The following is a 17653-nucleotide window of genomic DNA, read 5'->3' on the forward strand; positions in this document are numbered from 1 at the left end:
ATTCAAGTCAAGTCATGTTTATTTGTAATCACGATGTCAGAACCCAGAACAGATACAGGACCCAATCGCGTGACGTTCTCACACAAGCCTTTTATTTTACGGGAAATGGGGAGTCATGCACGTTAGGGAGCCGGTCTGGCGTGGAAGGACAGTAAGCCAGAGATCGACGAGACCGATTCCAATTACCCGAGTTGATATGGGACAGATGGAGTCGATACCGGACAGGAATGAACAGACAGGATTGACGACAAATCAGGATATTGATAACTAACAGGAGAAACTAGACTGGAACGAAAACTGGAGAAAATAATAACCAGGACCAAAATAGACAGAAACAAAACTGGAACCCGTAATTAAACAGGAGAAAAATAAACGGGAAAGATACTGGACGGAAGATATCAGCAGGAAAACAGGACTGACTCAGAACCCACGTCTTGTGGGGCAGAAATCCGTCGAACGGGCTGACCACTCGAAGCAAGAGAGCGCTGAGCTTTATATAGACCGAAATCCAATCTCTCAACCAGCCGCAGCTGGCGCCCCACGGGCGGGGCCAATTAGGCACCATGGCAACCGTGACACACATGGGCGGGGCCAATTGGGCACCATGGCAACCATGACACACGAAGAGTCTCAAAGGGCTGCACAGACCACAGATTATTGTAAACTGCAGGCTATTATTACAGCATCCCCTGATCTAAAACCTACATGAGGGCAAGGGAAAACTCAAAAACCTCAACGTGTGGAAAATAAATAAAACTTAAAGGAGGTAATCCCCCTTCCAGGATGACCAGGCTGCAATGGATCTTGCATTAACAAACATCAACATTAAAAAATAAAATATAAATGACTATTACAATCACTGTTACTGTAGCAACTATTTTCTTAGTGACTTGAGTCACGTGAAAATGATAAAAAAGGTCCAAATATCAACAAAAATTGTTTAATTTATAGCTTTCATAAAGATTACCCAAACTTTTCCAAGCGTCAAGCTACTTTTTGTTACATATTAGCGCAAAGGGCACCCAGTTTTATTTACATTTCTAAAATAGCAACTTAGCTAGATGCTTGCTAAATAGCTGAAACGCTAGCTTGATAGTTAGCTAGAAAGGGAAACAGGTTAAAAAAACTAAAAGATCGTTAGATATCTACATAAAAGAGTAAAAAGCCGCAAGATGGAAACCTAAAAACATAGCTAGATAGCTAGATAGCTAGATAGCTAGATAGCTAGCTAGCAAGAAAGGAGGCAGACATTTCATTTGATAACTAGCAAAAGGGTGAAATATTAGCTAGATAGCATGCAAAAAATGTAAAAAGCTAGCTTGATAGCTTGCTAAATAGCTTAAAAGGTAGGAAGGTAGCTAGCTAAATACAAAGCTAACCAGACAGCTAGCTGAAAAAGGACGCAAATTCCTGGATTAAAATTTGTTTCCTGTCTAACAAATCAAGAAAAAGGTGAATAAATACATTTTCTTGATACACAAATAGAATCTCATTCTACTCTCCTAATCTATTGCGAAAAATAGGTATTAATATTTGAATATTTTTTTTCCATGAAACCCGTGAACTGGAATTTATTTATTTGAATATGTATTTTAACAACGTATCGTGTTATTACTATGTTACTACTATGTTATTACCAGTTATATTATATAAAATAGGGTTTTACAGTAATATTACAATGTCACAGCACTGGTGAGTTATTTATTTAAAAGGTAAGAATTGTATTTAAAATGATTTATACTTTAGTTTGAGATTTTCGTTGAAAAAATTTGCATGAACTAAAACAAAGTGGTTGAAAAGACGTTGAAAATGCGTCTAAATTTCTTCCAAAAACGTCTTTATTTAGTAAAAAGTGAAAGTCTTTTTACGGTTGTTCAAAAGACAACCTTTAGTGTTGAGGGATTGAGTTTAGGGGATAGGGATAGGGGAAGGGTTAGGGCTAGTTTTAGGGGGTGTAGGGTTAGGGCAGTCATGCATACAGCCCGGCATTCATTTCAAGTCTATCAAAATTTAAGATTTTGCTCTCTCCGGCCGCTAGGGGGCAGTGTTGAGGATGTATAGCGTAGCGAGTTTGTTCAGATGTTAAATTGCATTCATTCAAATGTGAAAACAACAAGGAGAGTACATGCTGTGAAGATGCTCCACAAGGAAAAAAATAAAAAATAAAATATTAAGTAAAAAATAAAAACCTGGGTTCTGGCCCAGGCCCAAGATTTTACCTCTAATTGTCACAAGCCAGAAACGGGGACAGGACCCAGTAGCGTCCGTTTACTCAGTTTTATTGATAAAGAGAGAGCAGGACTTGCTTCCACCATCCGATGATCGACAGACACTGGTAGCAGGTGGCGGGAACGCGGAAGTAGAGCGAGGATAATCGTAGACTGCAGGGATACTGGTAACTAGCCGGGACGGGAGAGCAAGGGCGGTATCGAGTTCAGAAAAGAGGTCAGCAACAGGCATCAGGCAGGAAACAGGGCAAAACAGGTCGATGGTCGGGATGGCAGATCAGGGCAGAATCGGGTCCAGTAACAGGTATCAGGCAGGAGAAAACAGGGCAGGAAAATGTCGGAAGGTATGAGCTGGCCTAGCTGGGAGCATAGATTCGCAAACGGTCTGACGGCTTCCTCTTGGTTTAAAAAGAGTCTTTGAACCAATCAGCGCTCAAGGCTGTTGGCGCCAATCGGGAAGTCACAGGTGCCCTCAATCAGCAATCATGACACTAACGGCAAGACAGGTGGAGAGGGACGGGGTAAGGAGACAAACAAAAGTTTTATCCCGACCCCTAAAGCTAAGCCGAGGAAATTTGGTGAAGCATACGTAGGCTATAATGGAGGGAGACGATTAAAAAACAGCCTGCTTGCTATGTTAAAACTGTTGGCGTCGGACAGCACGAAGCCAACTAAATCAAGCTATAACTTCAAGACATTACATCTCATTCAAGATTGAGTTTTTTTCAGCGGAACATGCCAAAAGGCAGAGATGGATGGTGTTGCAATTATTGTTTCGTCCCATCCAATCGATCACTTAATAACAAAGATTGATAGATCATAGCAGCACGAAGAGGGTTAGCCCAAATCTATGTCCTTGGTGTCGATCATCATGTAGCAAGAGCTAGTTGAGCTGTTTTCACAATCCTTCGCCTCTGCTTATCTGAGATTTTTCTTGGCCCGCCACTCCAGGCCTTAACTAGAACTGTGCCTGTAAATTCCATTTCCTCACTATGTTCCTCACAGTGGAAATTGACAGCTGAAATTCCTGAGCTAGGTTTTTATATCCTTCCCCTAAACCAGGGGACGAGAACCCTTTTCACTTCAAGTCATAAAAGCAAAATATGTTAATTTTATTTTAGTAAAGAGGCACACCATATATTATGAGACAAATTTACTTAATTGCTAAACCCGCGCCCCAGACAAAAGCTTAGTCTTCAGCACATTTATTTTTGATGATTTGATAAAAAATATGATAAGAGAATAATGCCAGAGCCCGTGTCCCAAAATCAACAAACATACCACTTTAAACTTGTCTCTTCCTTGCAATTACTCAAGATCGGTTAAACTCATTTTGACCCTTTTTTTCCATACATATTGGTTTCAAAACCAGATGCAAGCAGTTATTTTGTAAAAACGTCACAAGATTCTGCAAACAGGTTGCCTGATGTGCTTACCTTTGGCGCAGACGGCGTAGGGCGAGAGATGGGAGGGAGTTCTTGCACTTTTTGTATAGCTACACCCATCCCTCCCACTCACCCAATTAAATAACTTTAAATTCTCTTCCGGTGTTTTGGCGTATTTACAGTTTGTTCTGTGGATGTCATCATAAGATATCACAGATTACATAGTGAGCTTTTATATAAAGGATTCTTAGCTCAGGAGGTAGAGCGCTCGTCTTGGGATCAAGGGATCGCAGTTCGAATCCCGGCTCGTCCGTGTTACATGTCGAAGTGTCCTCGGGTAAGACACTGAACCCCTAACACCCCCAATAAGCAGGTTAGCGCCTTACATGGCTGCAAGGCCGCTATTGGGAAATGTGGAGCACATTGTAAAGCGCTTTGGGAAGTCATTGACTAGAAAAGCGCTATAGAAATGCAAATCATTCCATTTCATTTCATTTAGCATTCTACAGCCCAAACAAGTTTTTTTTGTATTTTTTTTGTTTGACACCTTGACTGTAAATTGCAATGAGAACGTGCCCTATATATTCTGCGAAGTACAGGTTTTGACTTTAGGGTTCAGTTTTGGTTTGGCTTTGCGTGTATCTAAGCAGGAATAATGGCTCAAGTTTTGCATACGACTGTATTGTCAAAAATCTAATGTCCAAACGACATAGATTTGGACACTTAACCCTAACCCTAACCCTAACCCTATTTACAACATTTACAACATCAGAAACAGCAGGGAAACTAACACACACTTAGTAGCCCACTTCATACAACATGGGCTACAGGCACTAGAAATATGGGGCCTACAAACAAACAGCAATTGGACGCAAGAAGAAAGACGCAAGGCAGAAAAACACTGGATGATAAAACTCAACACTCTCTTTCCAGATGGACTAAACAAACGCAGGTAAAACAAGAAAATCTCCAGTTTCCTGAATGGCCAGTGCAAAAACTTACTTTCCCAAGGGCCTCAGATTTAGGGGACCTTTGGAAAGAAAGATTGCTTCCTAACCTAACCCTAACCCTAACTCATTTGTGAGGGAAAATGGTATACAGAGAATATAACAATTTACAAGTTTGACTTAAATCACGAAACGCAGCCTTCGCTTGTATTTGTTTTTGTCACATGCTAACAAGGGCGCAGTGACAAGATGGTTAACGTAATTCAAGAAAATTAGGTTTCAAAACTAAAAATATGGCATAAACAACGAATACGATTGGTCTCTTCTCAAAACAAAAATAGAAGTGGGAGGGGAAAGGATACGTCACAAGTGCTTGGGGGTCCCACTGTAACTCTGCTGCCCTACTCATTAAAACGGCCGCAGTTTGAAAAAAAACGTGGTTATAATTCTCATCTCATCTCATTAGCTACACCGCTTATCCTCATTAGGGTCGCGAGGGTGCTGGAGCCCATCCCAGCAATCATCGGGCAGTGGGCAGGGGACACCCTGAACTGGTTGCAAGCCAATCGCAGAGCACACGGGGACAGACAACTCACTCGCTCATTCACACGTAGGGACAATTTGGACCGGCCAATTCACCTGAAATGCATGTTTTTGGAACGTGGGAGGAAACCGGAGTGCCCGGAGGAAACCCACGCAAGCACGGGGAGAACATACAAACTCCGCACAGGAAGTCTGGAGCTGGATTTGAACCCACGACAGGTTCCCATGACATGAACTGTGCCGCACAAGCGCTAACCACTGTGCCGCCGTGCTGCCCGTGGTTATAATTCATTCTGCACATTCTGATTATTTTGTTTCGCACTAATTAGTTAGCTGTAAGGTCCTAAGTTGAACCCCCCAAACTCATACCTGTCAACCTGTACGTTTTTGCCGTAAACAGTACGTTTATTATGCATTTTAAGACGTGTATGACGTACAAGAAAATCTGTACGGAAAAACGCAAATTTGTCAATTATGGGTATCACCCGGTATACACCGAATATCACAAAACGGCAAATCAATCAAGCAAACAAGTTCGCCACGGTAGCCTCTATCTCCGTATCGTTTTTTTCGTTGCAAACGAAGCGAGCGGTTTGATGCTACTGTGCGGATGCGTCTGCCGCCTGGAGATTTCCCATCATGCAGCATTCCGTGGTAGTTGTGCAGTAAAAGGAAGTCCGTCTCTTTTTAGAGAACCGGCTTTTTCGGCTCAACTCATTAAAGAGAGCCGGCTCTCAAACGGCTCACTCGCTTTGAGGCATTATATTACGAATCTTTATTGTTGTATAAAGAAGTTAAGAAAAAAAGGAAGTATAAAAAGGCGAAAATGAAAAAAGACAAGTTTGTGGTGATCCCTTTAATCAGTACATTACCAACAATAATTTAATGCAGAAAATGAATTCATAATTTTAATAAGAAAATGCATTCTTCTACTTAATTATATTTGCATGTATTTTTTCCTTCTACAGTGAACGTCCAAGCGACTTCATTTTTGAACTTTCTTTATAATAAACCTCATTTACTCAATATCTCACAACAAAATGTTAATTAACAATATATATGATATAACAAAACACATGTCCAATATAACATGTTAAACTACATAAATAAACACGTTTTGGGAAAAAAATGGTGTAAGATTATTTTGTATTTCTTAACGGAAAATACAACAGTTTGTAAGGGAAGGTTGACAGGTATGCTAACTCAACAAAAACTGCAGTGACCGTAAAACCCGCTAGAGGGCGTCTAAAAACCAAGAGGTCGAGTGATAAGGAGACTCCACGGCCACGCGCATTTCCCCTCAATCTCCTTTGCTTCTTGCACAAAGTCCAGTGTGAGTCGTGGAGCTCAAGAAAGAGGATCACCGCACGATTTTTGTGTCAATTCCACGTCGAAGTGACGACGTTTTTTTTGGCGGGGAGAGAAGCGCGCCATGTCCGCAGTTGCAGCGGAGTTCCACGCGAGAGAAATGTGGCTTGAGCAGCGTAACGGTGTCTTTTTTCTGGAGTTACCTGGAAAAGCAAAGGAGTGCGGGTGTGCAAGTGCAAGACAAGTTTGAAGATTCTCTTCCTTGCTGGATGAAGCGCCATGAAGATACACTCCAGGTTGAGACTTTTAGTGATCGTCTTCTGGATCGTTCAAGGTAGAAAACCTTATTCCAATTGTTTGGCATCCGAAGTGTGGTTGAACTCAAGGTCGACTCCTTGAAATAGTTGTTTAAAAAATGCTGGTGCAGGAAATACCTTTGCATAGCGTAAGTTTTTCCATGCTTTTAACTGATAATTTCATTTGACATTTCATTTCAGCCACATAGTATTCCTGCCTTAACCAATTTATCTCATCTCATTAGCTACACCGCTTATCCTGAGTAGGGTCGCGGGGGTGCTGGAGCCCATCCCAGCAATCATCGGGCAGTGGGCAGGGGACACCCTGAACTGGTTGCCAGCCAATCGCAGGGCACACGGGGACAGACAACTCACTCACTCATTCACACCTAGGGACAATTTGGACCGGCCAATTCACCTGAAATGCATGTTTTTGGAACGTGGGAGGAAACCGGAGTGCCCGGAGGAAACCCACGCAAGCACGGGGAGAACATACAAACTCCGCCCAGGAAGTCTGGAGCTGGATTTGAACCCACGCAAGACATGAACTGTGCCGCACATGCGCTAACCACTGTGCTGCCGTGCTGCCTAACCAATTTATATTAAAACGATTTAACTCGATCACTTTCACAAATAAAATACATGGTTTTAACCTTATTTTACACTAATTAGATCCAAATTAAAATTTAAATTTACATTTATTATTCCATACCTGTCAAGCTCCATGTCCTTACAAACTGTCGTATTTTCCCTTACAAAATACAAAATAACCTTACACCATATTTTTTTTTCAAACGTGTTTATTCATGTAGTTTAACATGTTCTATTGTACATGTGTTTCATTATATCATATATATTGTTAATGAACATTTTGTGAGATACTGAGTAAATGAGGTTTATTATAAAAAAAAAGTTCAAAAATGAAGTAGCTTGGAAGTTCACTGTAGAAGGAAAAAATACATGCAAATATATAAGTCGAATAATACATTTTTTTGTTCAAATAATGAATTCATTTTCTGCATTAAATTATTGTTGGTGATATACTGAGTAAAGCCACAAACCTGTCTTTTTTTCCTTTTCTCCTTTCATACTTCCTTTTTCTCTTAACTTCTTTATACGACATAATCATTCGTAATATAATGCATCAAAGCGAGTGAGCCGTTTGAGAGCCGGCTCTCTTTAATGAGTTGAGCCGAAAAAGCCGGTTCTCTAAAAAGAGACGGACTTCCTTTCACTACATAACTACCACATGAAATCCGAGGCGGCAGACGCATGCGCACAGTAGTATCAAACTGCTGGCTTTGTTTGCAATGAAAAAAATAAATGATACAGAGACAGAGGCTACCGCGGCGAACTCGTTTGACTTGATTGATTTGCCGTTTTGTCATAGTCGGTGTATACTGAATGATACCCATAATTGACAATTTTGCGTTATTCCGTACAGATTTTCTTGTACGTCGTACACGTCTTAAAATGCATAATAAACGTACTTTGTACGGCAAAAACGTACAGTTTGACAGGTATGTTATAACCTTATAATATTTTACACTAATTAGATCCAAATTAAAATATAATTTTACATTTGCATGGTTACAACCTCATAAATGCACAATATCTTAATACGTTAAAATAAAATAACATAATTTTGCCAAATTCTATCATTCATGTTCATGGTTAAAACCCTTATACATGCACAAGTTTTACAATTTACAATACAATAACTTGTCAGGGTATAACCTTTTAAAGGCACATCTTTTAAACCAATTAAATTAAATTAAATATAATTTGAAAAATGTCACAATTAATGTTCCTAGTTATAAATGTATGACATTGGGAAGACCAAAGAGCTGTTCAAAGACACCAGAGACGAAATTGTACACCTCCACAAGGCTGGAAAGGGCTACGGAGCAATTGCCAAGCAGCTTGGTGAAAAAAGGTCCACTGTTGGAGCAATCATTAGAAAATGGAAGAAGCTAAACAATTAAATCTCAATCAGAGTGGGGCCCCATGAAATATATCACCTCGTGGGGTCTCAATGATTCTAAGAAAGGTGAGGAATCAGCCCGGAACTACAACGACAGGAGTTGGTCAATAAATGCACACTTTATCTAATACATTAAAATTAATCTACTTTTTAAATTTGACACATAAGATTGCATGGTTATAACCTTATAAATGCACATTTTTTAAATTAAAATTAAAATAAATAAAGTTACAATTTAATTTAGTATTTCATGCCCGATTATAATCTTATAATTGCCTATAATTAATTTAATCTGATTAAATATAAAAAAAATAGGATTTAATTTGACAAATTTTACAAAGAATGTACATGATTATAACGTTATACAAGACTTAACTTATCTAAATTAAAAAAAGAAGAAGAAATCTAGAAAGTGTCTATAAGACTTTATAAACATAACAGTATAGAAATTTAAACCACAGATACCTAAATGAGAAAAATCTGATATTTTTTCTGACTTGAATATATTTTTTGAATGTACTCTACCAGCAGTGGTCATACTGGAGACAATTTCTCATTTTAAGTATGATTCTTGGTATTTACAAAACAAAAAAGAAATATATAGTAACGTAGAAAAACATCAAATTAGGAAAACTGTCGGATCTGAAAGCTCATTTTATTCTAAGTATTGTTGTTATTATTTTGGTGGAGAAAATACAGGGAAATTGCCTGTTAAGGCAGCTTATTCTTTTTCAAATATTTTTTGTATTATTTTACGAAAACACAAATTAAAAATGTAGAAAATTAAGAAAGAAATACTCAAAATAAGCAGCATTTTCTGCCAATAAGATAAATTAAGTATGCATGTGGAGAAAATACTGATATAATATATATGGAACAAATTAAAAATATAGTAAGATGAGGGGAAAAACACTTAAATTCTGCGAATGGGATAAAGTGCTGTTGGTTCAAGTATTTTTGTATTATTTTGCTAGAAAAACAAGTTAAAAATGTAGAAAAATGGGAAAAAAAATCCAGAAAATAAGCAGCAATTTCTGCCAATAAAATAAATCAAGTATGCATGTGGTGAAAACACTGATATAATAAATATAATACAAAAATTAAAATATAGAAAATAAGGGGAAAAAAACACTTAAATTCTGCAAATGGGATAAAGCTGGGTGTTGTCAGTTCAAATATTTTTGTATTTTTTTTGCTAGAAAAACAAGTTAAAAATGTAGAAAAAAAGGAAAAAATATTCAAAAAAGCAACATTTTCTGCCAATAATATAAATCAAGTATGCATGTGGAGAAAACACTGATTTGATAAATATAAAACTAATTAAAAATATAGAAAATAAGGGAAAAAACACTTAAATTCTGCCAGCGGGATAAAGCTGGGTGTCATCGGTTCAAGAATTTTTGTATTTTTTTGCCAAAAAAACAAGTTAAAATGAGGAATAAATGTCATGAACCAGAACAGGATCAGGACCCAAACGCGTGACGTTTTTCATACAAGCCTTTTATTTTACGCGAAATGGGGAATCATGCACGTTAGGCAGCAGTCTGGCGTGAAACGATGGGAAGCCAGAGGCCGACGAGATCGATACTAATTGCTCGAGTGGATATCGGACAGATGGGGTCGATACCGGACAGGACAGGACAGACAGGATTGATAATGAAACAGGATATCAAAATAAAACAGGACAAACTAGACGGGAACGAAAACTGGAGAGAATATTAAACAGGACAAAATAAACAGGAACAATACCGGACAGGAAATACCAACAGGAAACAGGACCGAGTCCAAACCCACATCTTGCGGGGCAGAGGTTCGTTGACGGACTGACAAACGGAGAGCACCGAGCTTAAATTGACGGAAAGCCACTCTGTCAATGAGCTGCAGCTGGCGCCACATGGGCGGGGCTGATTGGGCGCCATGGCAACCGTGACAAAAACAATGGAGTTGTACTGAAAATAAGAAGAATTTTCTGCCATGAAGATAAATCCAGTACGCGGGGAGAGAAAAACCCTGTTATTATAAATATACTGACTATTAAACCAAATAAAAATATAGAAAAATAATGAAAAAAAACACTTAAATTCTACCAATAGGATAAAGCTGGTTGTTAACTGTTTTTCCTACAGAAAACTGACATCATCAAGTACATTTCTCTAAAGAAAATATATTTTTTGTATGTATTGTGCATTTTCTTTTTATTTAAAAGGATATTTTCTTCACTTTTTATTTTTAATTCAACCACTTCCCGTTTCTAATGGAAGTCAACTTACTTCCATGTTTGGGAAAGTCAAATCCAAGAACAAGCGTGCCGACAAGTCATAAAATATGGTTTTTTTTTTTTACTGAATTCCGTTGTGGTTGCGCCGCTTGTGTTTTTGAAGCAGAGGCGGGTGGGGGGGTTTCGCTTTTAAGCACTTCCTCATCTTAAGAGGACGTAATGTTGTCCCGGCACGCTCCAACGCTCGCAAAATGAATTTTCGACGGCGTCTGATGTCGCTTTATCGTCCCCGGTGAGCCGGCGGACGACATAAAAGCAGAGATTTACCTGGAAAAAGGAAGGCGACACGCTCACCTGATGACTTATTTAGGAGGGTGCTCACGCAGGAAGACAATGAAAGCATGGATAAGAAGGAGTGAGTGGATCGGTCCAAATCGTGATATTGTTCATACTATTTACATCGGATATCTTCGTTTTCCTCATGCTGAGGTTTTTGAAATTTTCCTTGCCCTCATGTAGGTTTTAGATCAGGGGATGGTGTCATAATAGTCTGTTGTCTGTGCTCGTGCAGCCCTTTGAGACTCCTTGTGATTAAGGGCGATACAAATATACATGAATTGACTTGTCTTCCAACTTATAGATCCGACAGAGAGTGCTAGGTAACCATGGTTACTGTATCCATGTATCACACGTGGGGCAAATAGAGCGGCCATAACAACAAAGCGACTCTCTAGTCCAGGGGTGTCAAACTCATTTTAACTCGGGGGCCACACGATAGAACAAACATTCTGTCGGGGGCCGGACAAGTAGATTAAAGAGAAAGAAAAAGAGAGATAAAGAAATAAGAGAAAGAGGGAGGGAAAAGGAGAGAGGGCGGGACAAAGAAAGAAAAAGAGAGAGAGGGAGGGAGCGTGAGAAACAAAAGATAAGAAAAGAAAGGGAGAGAGAAAAGAAGAGAAAGAAATCCAAAGAGAAATAGAAAGACAGAAGGAGAGAAAAGAAAAAAGAGCGCGAAGGGTATGAAGAGAGAAAGAGAAAGGAAAGAAAAGGAAAAAAGGAAGTTAGAGCAAAAGAGGTTAAAAGACACAAAGAGAGAAAGAGAGAAAGAGACAAAGAGCAACAAAGGAAGAGGAAAAGAGAGACACAGAGAGTGAAAGAGACAGAGACAGAGTGGGAGAAAAGGGGTGGAAAAGAAAGAAAGAAAGAGAGAGAGAGAGAGAGAGAGAGAGAAATAAAGTACAGTGTCTTTGTTCGAGGCACCTGGCTTTGGCAACATCAAGTTGACATATTTCAACCTGCAGCTTGTTTTTCTCTTGCGCTTCTCTGAGTGTTGTCTCGCGGGCCGGATTCAATCCCTCAGCGGGCCTGATCTGGCCCGCGGGCCGCCTGTTTGACACCTATGCTCTAGTCGCTATTCTTGAAAGCAAAGTTGTACCATTTCTCCCTTTGATGCAAACTCATCTCAAAAGACAGTAGAAAAGGATCTCGATGATTATACCACAGTTATACTATTGGCATCAAGGTGTCCGAAGACGCTAACCTTGTGAGAGTAGATGCAAAATCTTGTCGATCGATGAGGAAGTCAGAAGCTCTACACATAGAAATACATTCAGATTTGAAAGAGATAATTGTATATAGATGATAGAATTGTCATGATTACCGATGTGTTGCACCTGTGCCCGCTCCTTTGGCGCCAACTGCCTCGGACTCTGATTGGCTCCCTTTCCCTATTCAAACCCACTCCTTTCTGTCACCTGTTGTCAGTCCGTCTGCGAACCTCAGTTAACACTAGGCGAGCCTTTTTCGACCCTGACTCCCACCTTTTTTTTGCTTCCGTCTGTCCCCCGGCTTTGACCCGTTTTTGATCCTGACCACGTCTACTCTCCCGTCCCGGCTTTCGACCTCTTTTGTCCCCGACCACGTCTACCCTCCTTTCCTGGCTTACGACTCGTTTCCGACCCCTATTATTATTCTAATAATCGTTAGGAGATCGATATTGTCTTTCTATTATAACCGTTTCTATGATAATGTTTTTATCAGATCGTAAGATTATACTTGCATTATAATTTTGAAATTCAGTTTTTTTCAATGTTTGAAAAGAGCTTGTCTTTTAGGTGATGTGCTTGTAAATGCTTGACATTGTGGCAGTTTATGTCTCGATCTAGCAGCAAGATAGCAACTTATTTTCTTGATCAAAGTCGGATGAAAAAAAAAAACTGTCCTTTTGATCTGCCCTGGATTTCTTCTTCTAATGATACTGGGAAATTAGCTTTGAAAGTCCTTTAAAAAGTGCTTGAATTTGGCTATAAAAAAGGTGAAAGAACCCTGGGTACGGTTGTAATGTTTACTATGATACAGTGTATTTCGGAATTCAAAACTGTTACTCTCTGCCGCCATCTCCTGGCTCAAAGTCACGATCGCAGCCTCAGTCAGCTTATTCATGATGCGCGTTCATGTACGTGCATTTCTTAGACGTGCTCGAATAGATTGTTTTTTTTAATCTTTTCTGGTTTTCATGCCTGTATTTGAAATATTAATTTTACGCTACACTAACAAAATACTGTATTTTCCGCACTATAAGGCGCACCGGGTTATAGGGCGCACCCCGAAAAAAATAGTTTTTGGTCCTATATTTAACATACATAAGACGCACCGGATTATAAGGCGCTACAATGGGAATGTCGACAAAACAGTCAGATAGTTCAGTCCAACTTATTACCCCCTTAACATGCCGAAAGCTTGCAAAGAAGCAAACACGTGTCGTAGACACGTGCGGATGCGGTGTCCGTACGATGTCACTCAAATGCATCGTTCCAAATATCATTCGGAAGGTTAAAGTCTTGGGATTCAAGAAATGCCATCCATTCGTTAGTTTCTATTTTCTTTTTCGCTCGCAACTTTACTGTGCATATGACAATAAACACTTGGAATTGAGTTTAATTTAAAAATAGACACTCCATTCCATCCATTATCTGCACCGCTTATCACTGAAACATCGAGTTCAGTCTGAAACAAGATACAGGGAAAATATATAGCCGGAGTAGCTCACTGCAGTTGTTGTGTTCAATAATAATGTGCAACCATGGTCCTCTTATATCCGTGAGTTTAGTAAATCCAGGAGAGTAAAATATTTACAAATACAGAATGGTATTCCTCTATGCTGTAGACAACCAGACTTGCTATTCACATTCATCTTTTTCGGCCAATTGCAGGCTTTGTTTTGCCCCGTTAGCCTATGCCAGCCTGTAAATGATAAACCTCCGAATAACTTTAGCCAATAGTGATCGATTCAAATGATGATTGACACATTGGTTAGCCAATGAAACGCCGGTAAATAAATCCCAGCATACTTCGCGTTAGGGGGAAAATCTAATCAGCGGCTGACTTTGCGACTTAATATTGATCCATAAATAAGGCGCACTGTATTATAAGGCGCATGGTCAGCTTTTGAAAAAAATAAAGGCTTTTAGGTGCGCCTTATAGTGCGGAAAATACGGTAAGTGCGAGGACGAGCATACATTTACAAAGGCTCTTTAAACTCAGTTGGGCTTTGTGAATGCATGATTAAAAGAGACAAGATTATTACTCAAATTGTATTTCCGTTTCTGTATTTTGTTCAGAAACAGTTATAATGAAAATATTTATTTTGATACCGTTAATGTTTGAATGGTTATTGAAAAAAAAAAGTAAATTTAAGTGACTAAAATCTTTTGTGTTATTTTTCAGTGTCATTATAAACTAACTCAAGGAGGGAAGAGGTTTCAAAATTCAATGATAATGACATTTTAAAGCAAAATTATTGGTATTGGATAGGGATCGATCGATAGTACACTGTATTTACTTTCCACCGCTAACCGTTTCACCGGATGCTAACGTTAGCATAGCGCTAAATCTCCTGCCCGTGCTATCATTAAACAGCAGCTTGCACACCCCAACGGAGCTTTTATCGTCGACGGCGACTTTAATCGGGCATGTTTATGGACTGTACTCCCAAATCCATTCAATATGTGGACTGAACAATTCGGGAAAAACACTAGACTATGTGTAATGTAAGCTCAAACAGCAAACATTCCGGTTGTATCCACCAACTCTGTTTGTCCCTCACCCCCCTCATCACCCCCAGCCTACTTACATCAAAGACAGTTAGTTCTTTGTTCCTTTATCTCTTTGTTTCCTTATCCTCACTGTAAATGTGGAACTGGAGTCGTCCAATTTCGTTGTCACAGCATATCCCATGTTGTAACAATGACAATAAAGGCATATTCTATTCTATTCTATCCTATTTACTCGGATTTGGATCGATACCAAAATCCCCAGTATCACACACCCCTTTGTCGATACCATCCGACGAGGTGATAGTTTTAAGAGTTGCATTTAGCAGACCAAAGTGATATTGCCTCGCCGAGCGAACGTGAAACATTTGCACAAATTAAATATGATAAATCTTGGCCCTCTTTCTCGGAGGCGGCGAGTACGGTTTATAATTCAGGCACTTCTCACAGAAGCCCCGAAGGCTCCTCAAAGTCGTGTGAGTCAAGAGAGCGCCGCGTCGTTTTGTGCTTTTGGATTTAGTGAAGCGCTATCGCGGACGAGGACTCGGTTCTCTCTCGGCTGTGATAGTCTTCGGTTCTTGTTTGTTCTTGGAGCATTTTAACCGCAGTTGCGCCGAGGAATGGGTCTGATGATTTATCGGTCCAATTTGCTGAAGGAAAACTGCTCTTTGCCCAAAATTTGACAGCAGTTCTTATGGGTTAGAGTTGGGATTTAGGGATAAGGGGAAGGGTTAGGATCAGGTTGTATGTTAATTGGGTTGGGGGTAAGGGTAAGGATCAGGCATTAGGGTTATTGGGTGAAAACTAGGGTCAGAACCCAATTTTATTTGGAGATTTGCATCCCAAACAAAAGCTATCCTACCAAGAAAAATCTGGTTGAAATAACATGTTAAAGAGGTTTTTTGGGTTTAGGGCTAGGTAAAGCTTCGGATTAGGGATTCGATTAGTGGTTTGGGGCTAGGGTTAGGACCCAATTTTAGTTTAAGATTTGCATCTTAAACAATAGCTATCCCATCAAGCAAAAACTGGTTGATATGACGTGTTAAAGAAGTCTTTTGGGTTTACGGTTAAGTAAGGTTTCAGATTAGGGATTAGATTAGTAGTTTGGGGCTAGAGTTAGGGTTACAACCCAAATTTAGTTTGGGATTTGCATCGCAAACAATGGATTTCCCCCTGAGCAAAAACAGGTTGAAATTACATGTTAAAGAAGTCTTTTGGGGTTAGGGTTTAGTAAGGTTTAGGATTGGGGGTTAGATTTAGAACCACATGGCTGTGGTTCGCGGGAATCAAAGTAGGTAGGCTTTAGGGCTAGGACCTTAGCTTGGCCTTTTGGCTGAGAGTAAGTGTCCCGGCTCCTAGGCTTTGTAGCGTATTATGAACTGACCGGTAACGGATAATGGATAATGAATAACGAAGATAGATCAATAACCCTTAAAAACCCCATTTTAGTTTGGGATCTAAATCCCAAACAATGGCTATTCGACCAAGCAAAGACTGGTTGAAATAACATGTTAAAGAAGTCTTTTGGGTTTAGGGTTTAGTAAGGTTTCAGATTAGATTAGTGGTTTGGGGCTTGGGTTTGGGTTAGGACCCAAATTTTGTTTGGGATTTGCCTCCCAAACAATAGCCATCCCACCAAGCAAAAACTGGTTAAAATAACATGTTAAAGAAGTCTTTTGGGCTTAGGGTTTAGTAAGGTTTCAGATTAGATTTGTGGTTTGGGGCTTGGGTTAGGACCCAAATTTAGTTTGAGACCTGCATCTCAAACAACAGCTATCCCATCAAGCAAAGACTGGTTGAAATAAAGTGTTAAAGAAGTATTTTGGGGTTAGGGTTAAGTAAGGTTTCGGATTAGGGATTAGAGCTAGTGGTTTGGGGCTAGGGCTTGGGTTAGGACCCAAATTTAGTTTGGGATTTGCCTCCCAAACAATAGCCATCCCACCAAGCAAAAACTGGTTGAAATAACGTGTTAAAGAAGTCTTTTGGGTTAAGGGTTAAGTAAGGCTTCGGATTAGGGATTAGATTGGCGGTCTGGGGCTAGGGTTAGGGTTGGACCTACTTTTAGTTTGAGATCTGCATCTCAAACAATAGCTAGCCCATCAAGCAAAAACTGGTTGATATAAAGTGTTAAAGTAGTATTTTGGGGTTAGGGTTTAGTAAGGTTTAGGATTAGGGATTAGAGTTAGTGGTTTGTGGCTAGGGTAAGGGTTAGAACCCAAATTTAGTTTCGGATTTGCATCCCAAAACAATGGATTTCCAAGTGAGCAAAAACTGATTGAAATGACGTATAGAAATCAAGATTTCATCCGAAAGATGTCTGTATTTAGTCTTTTGAGGTTGAGGTTTATTAAGGTTTAGGATTAGGGGTTAAGATTAGAACCCAACTTTAGTTTGAGATCTGCATCCCAAACATTAGCTATCCCACCAAGAAAAAACTGGTTGAAATAACATGTTAAAGAAGTATTTTGGGGTTAGGGTTTAGTAAGGTTTAGGATTGGGGATTAGGGTTAGTGGTTTGGGGCTAGGGTTAGGACCAATGTTTCCTCTAATTTTCCACGGTTCTGAGCATTCACACAAAGTCGGTGAGCAACGCTTGAAACAACAGTGAGCAACCATATTCCCAAGTGTGGCAAGATAATTAATTATCAAACATGTCCAACATGTCTTTTTTCCGTGTTTTTTTTCTATTTTT

At 39.5% G+C, this 17653-nt stretch overlaps 1 protein-coding gene across 2 annotated transcripts in view; it reads left to right on the top strand.

Moving 5' to 3' along the window:
- The first annotated feature begins 6380 nt into the window (after window positions 1–6380).
- esamb (endothelial cell adhesion molecule b) overlaps window positions 6381–17653 on the top strand; it is a 161084-nt gene continuing 149811 nt past the window's right edge. For both annotated transcript variants that reach the window (XM_088345373.1, XM_088345371.1), the window contains exon 1: window positions 6381–6745. In XM_088345373.1, coding sequence (XP_088201499.1) covers window positions 6691–6745 — 55 coding nt within the window. In that variant the 5' untranslated portion in view covers window positions 6381–6690. The remainder of the gene's footprint in view (window positions 6746–17653) is intronic.

The sequence above is a fragment of the Urocampus carinirostris genome, chromosome 10, assembly GCF_059441175.1.
Source record: "Urocampus carinirostris isolate Australia breed hairy pipefish chromosome 10, RoL_Ucar_1.0, whole genome shotgun sequence".
In the NCBI taxonomy this organism is placed as follows: Eukaryota; Metazoa; Chordata; class Actinopteri; order Syngnathiformes; family Syngnathidae; genus Urocampus; species Urocampus carinirostris.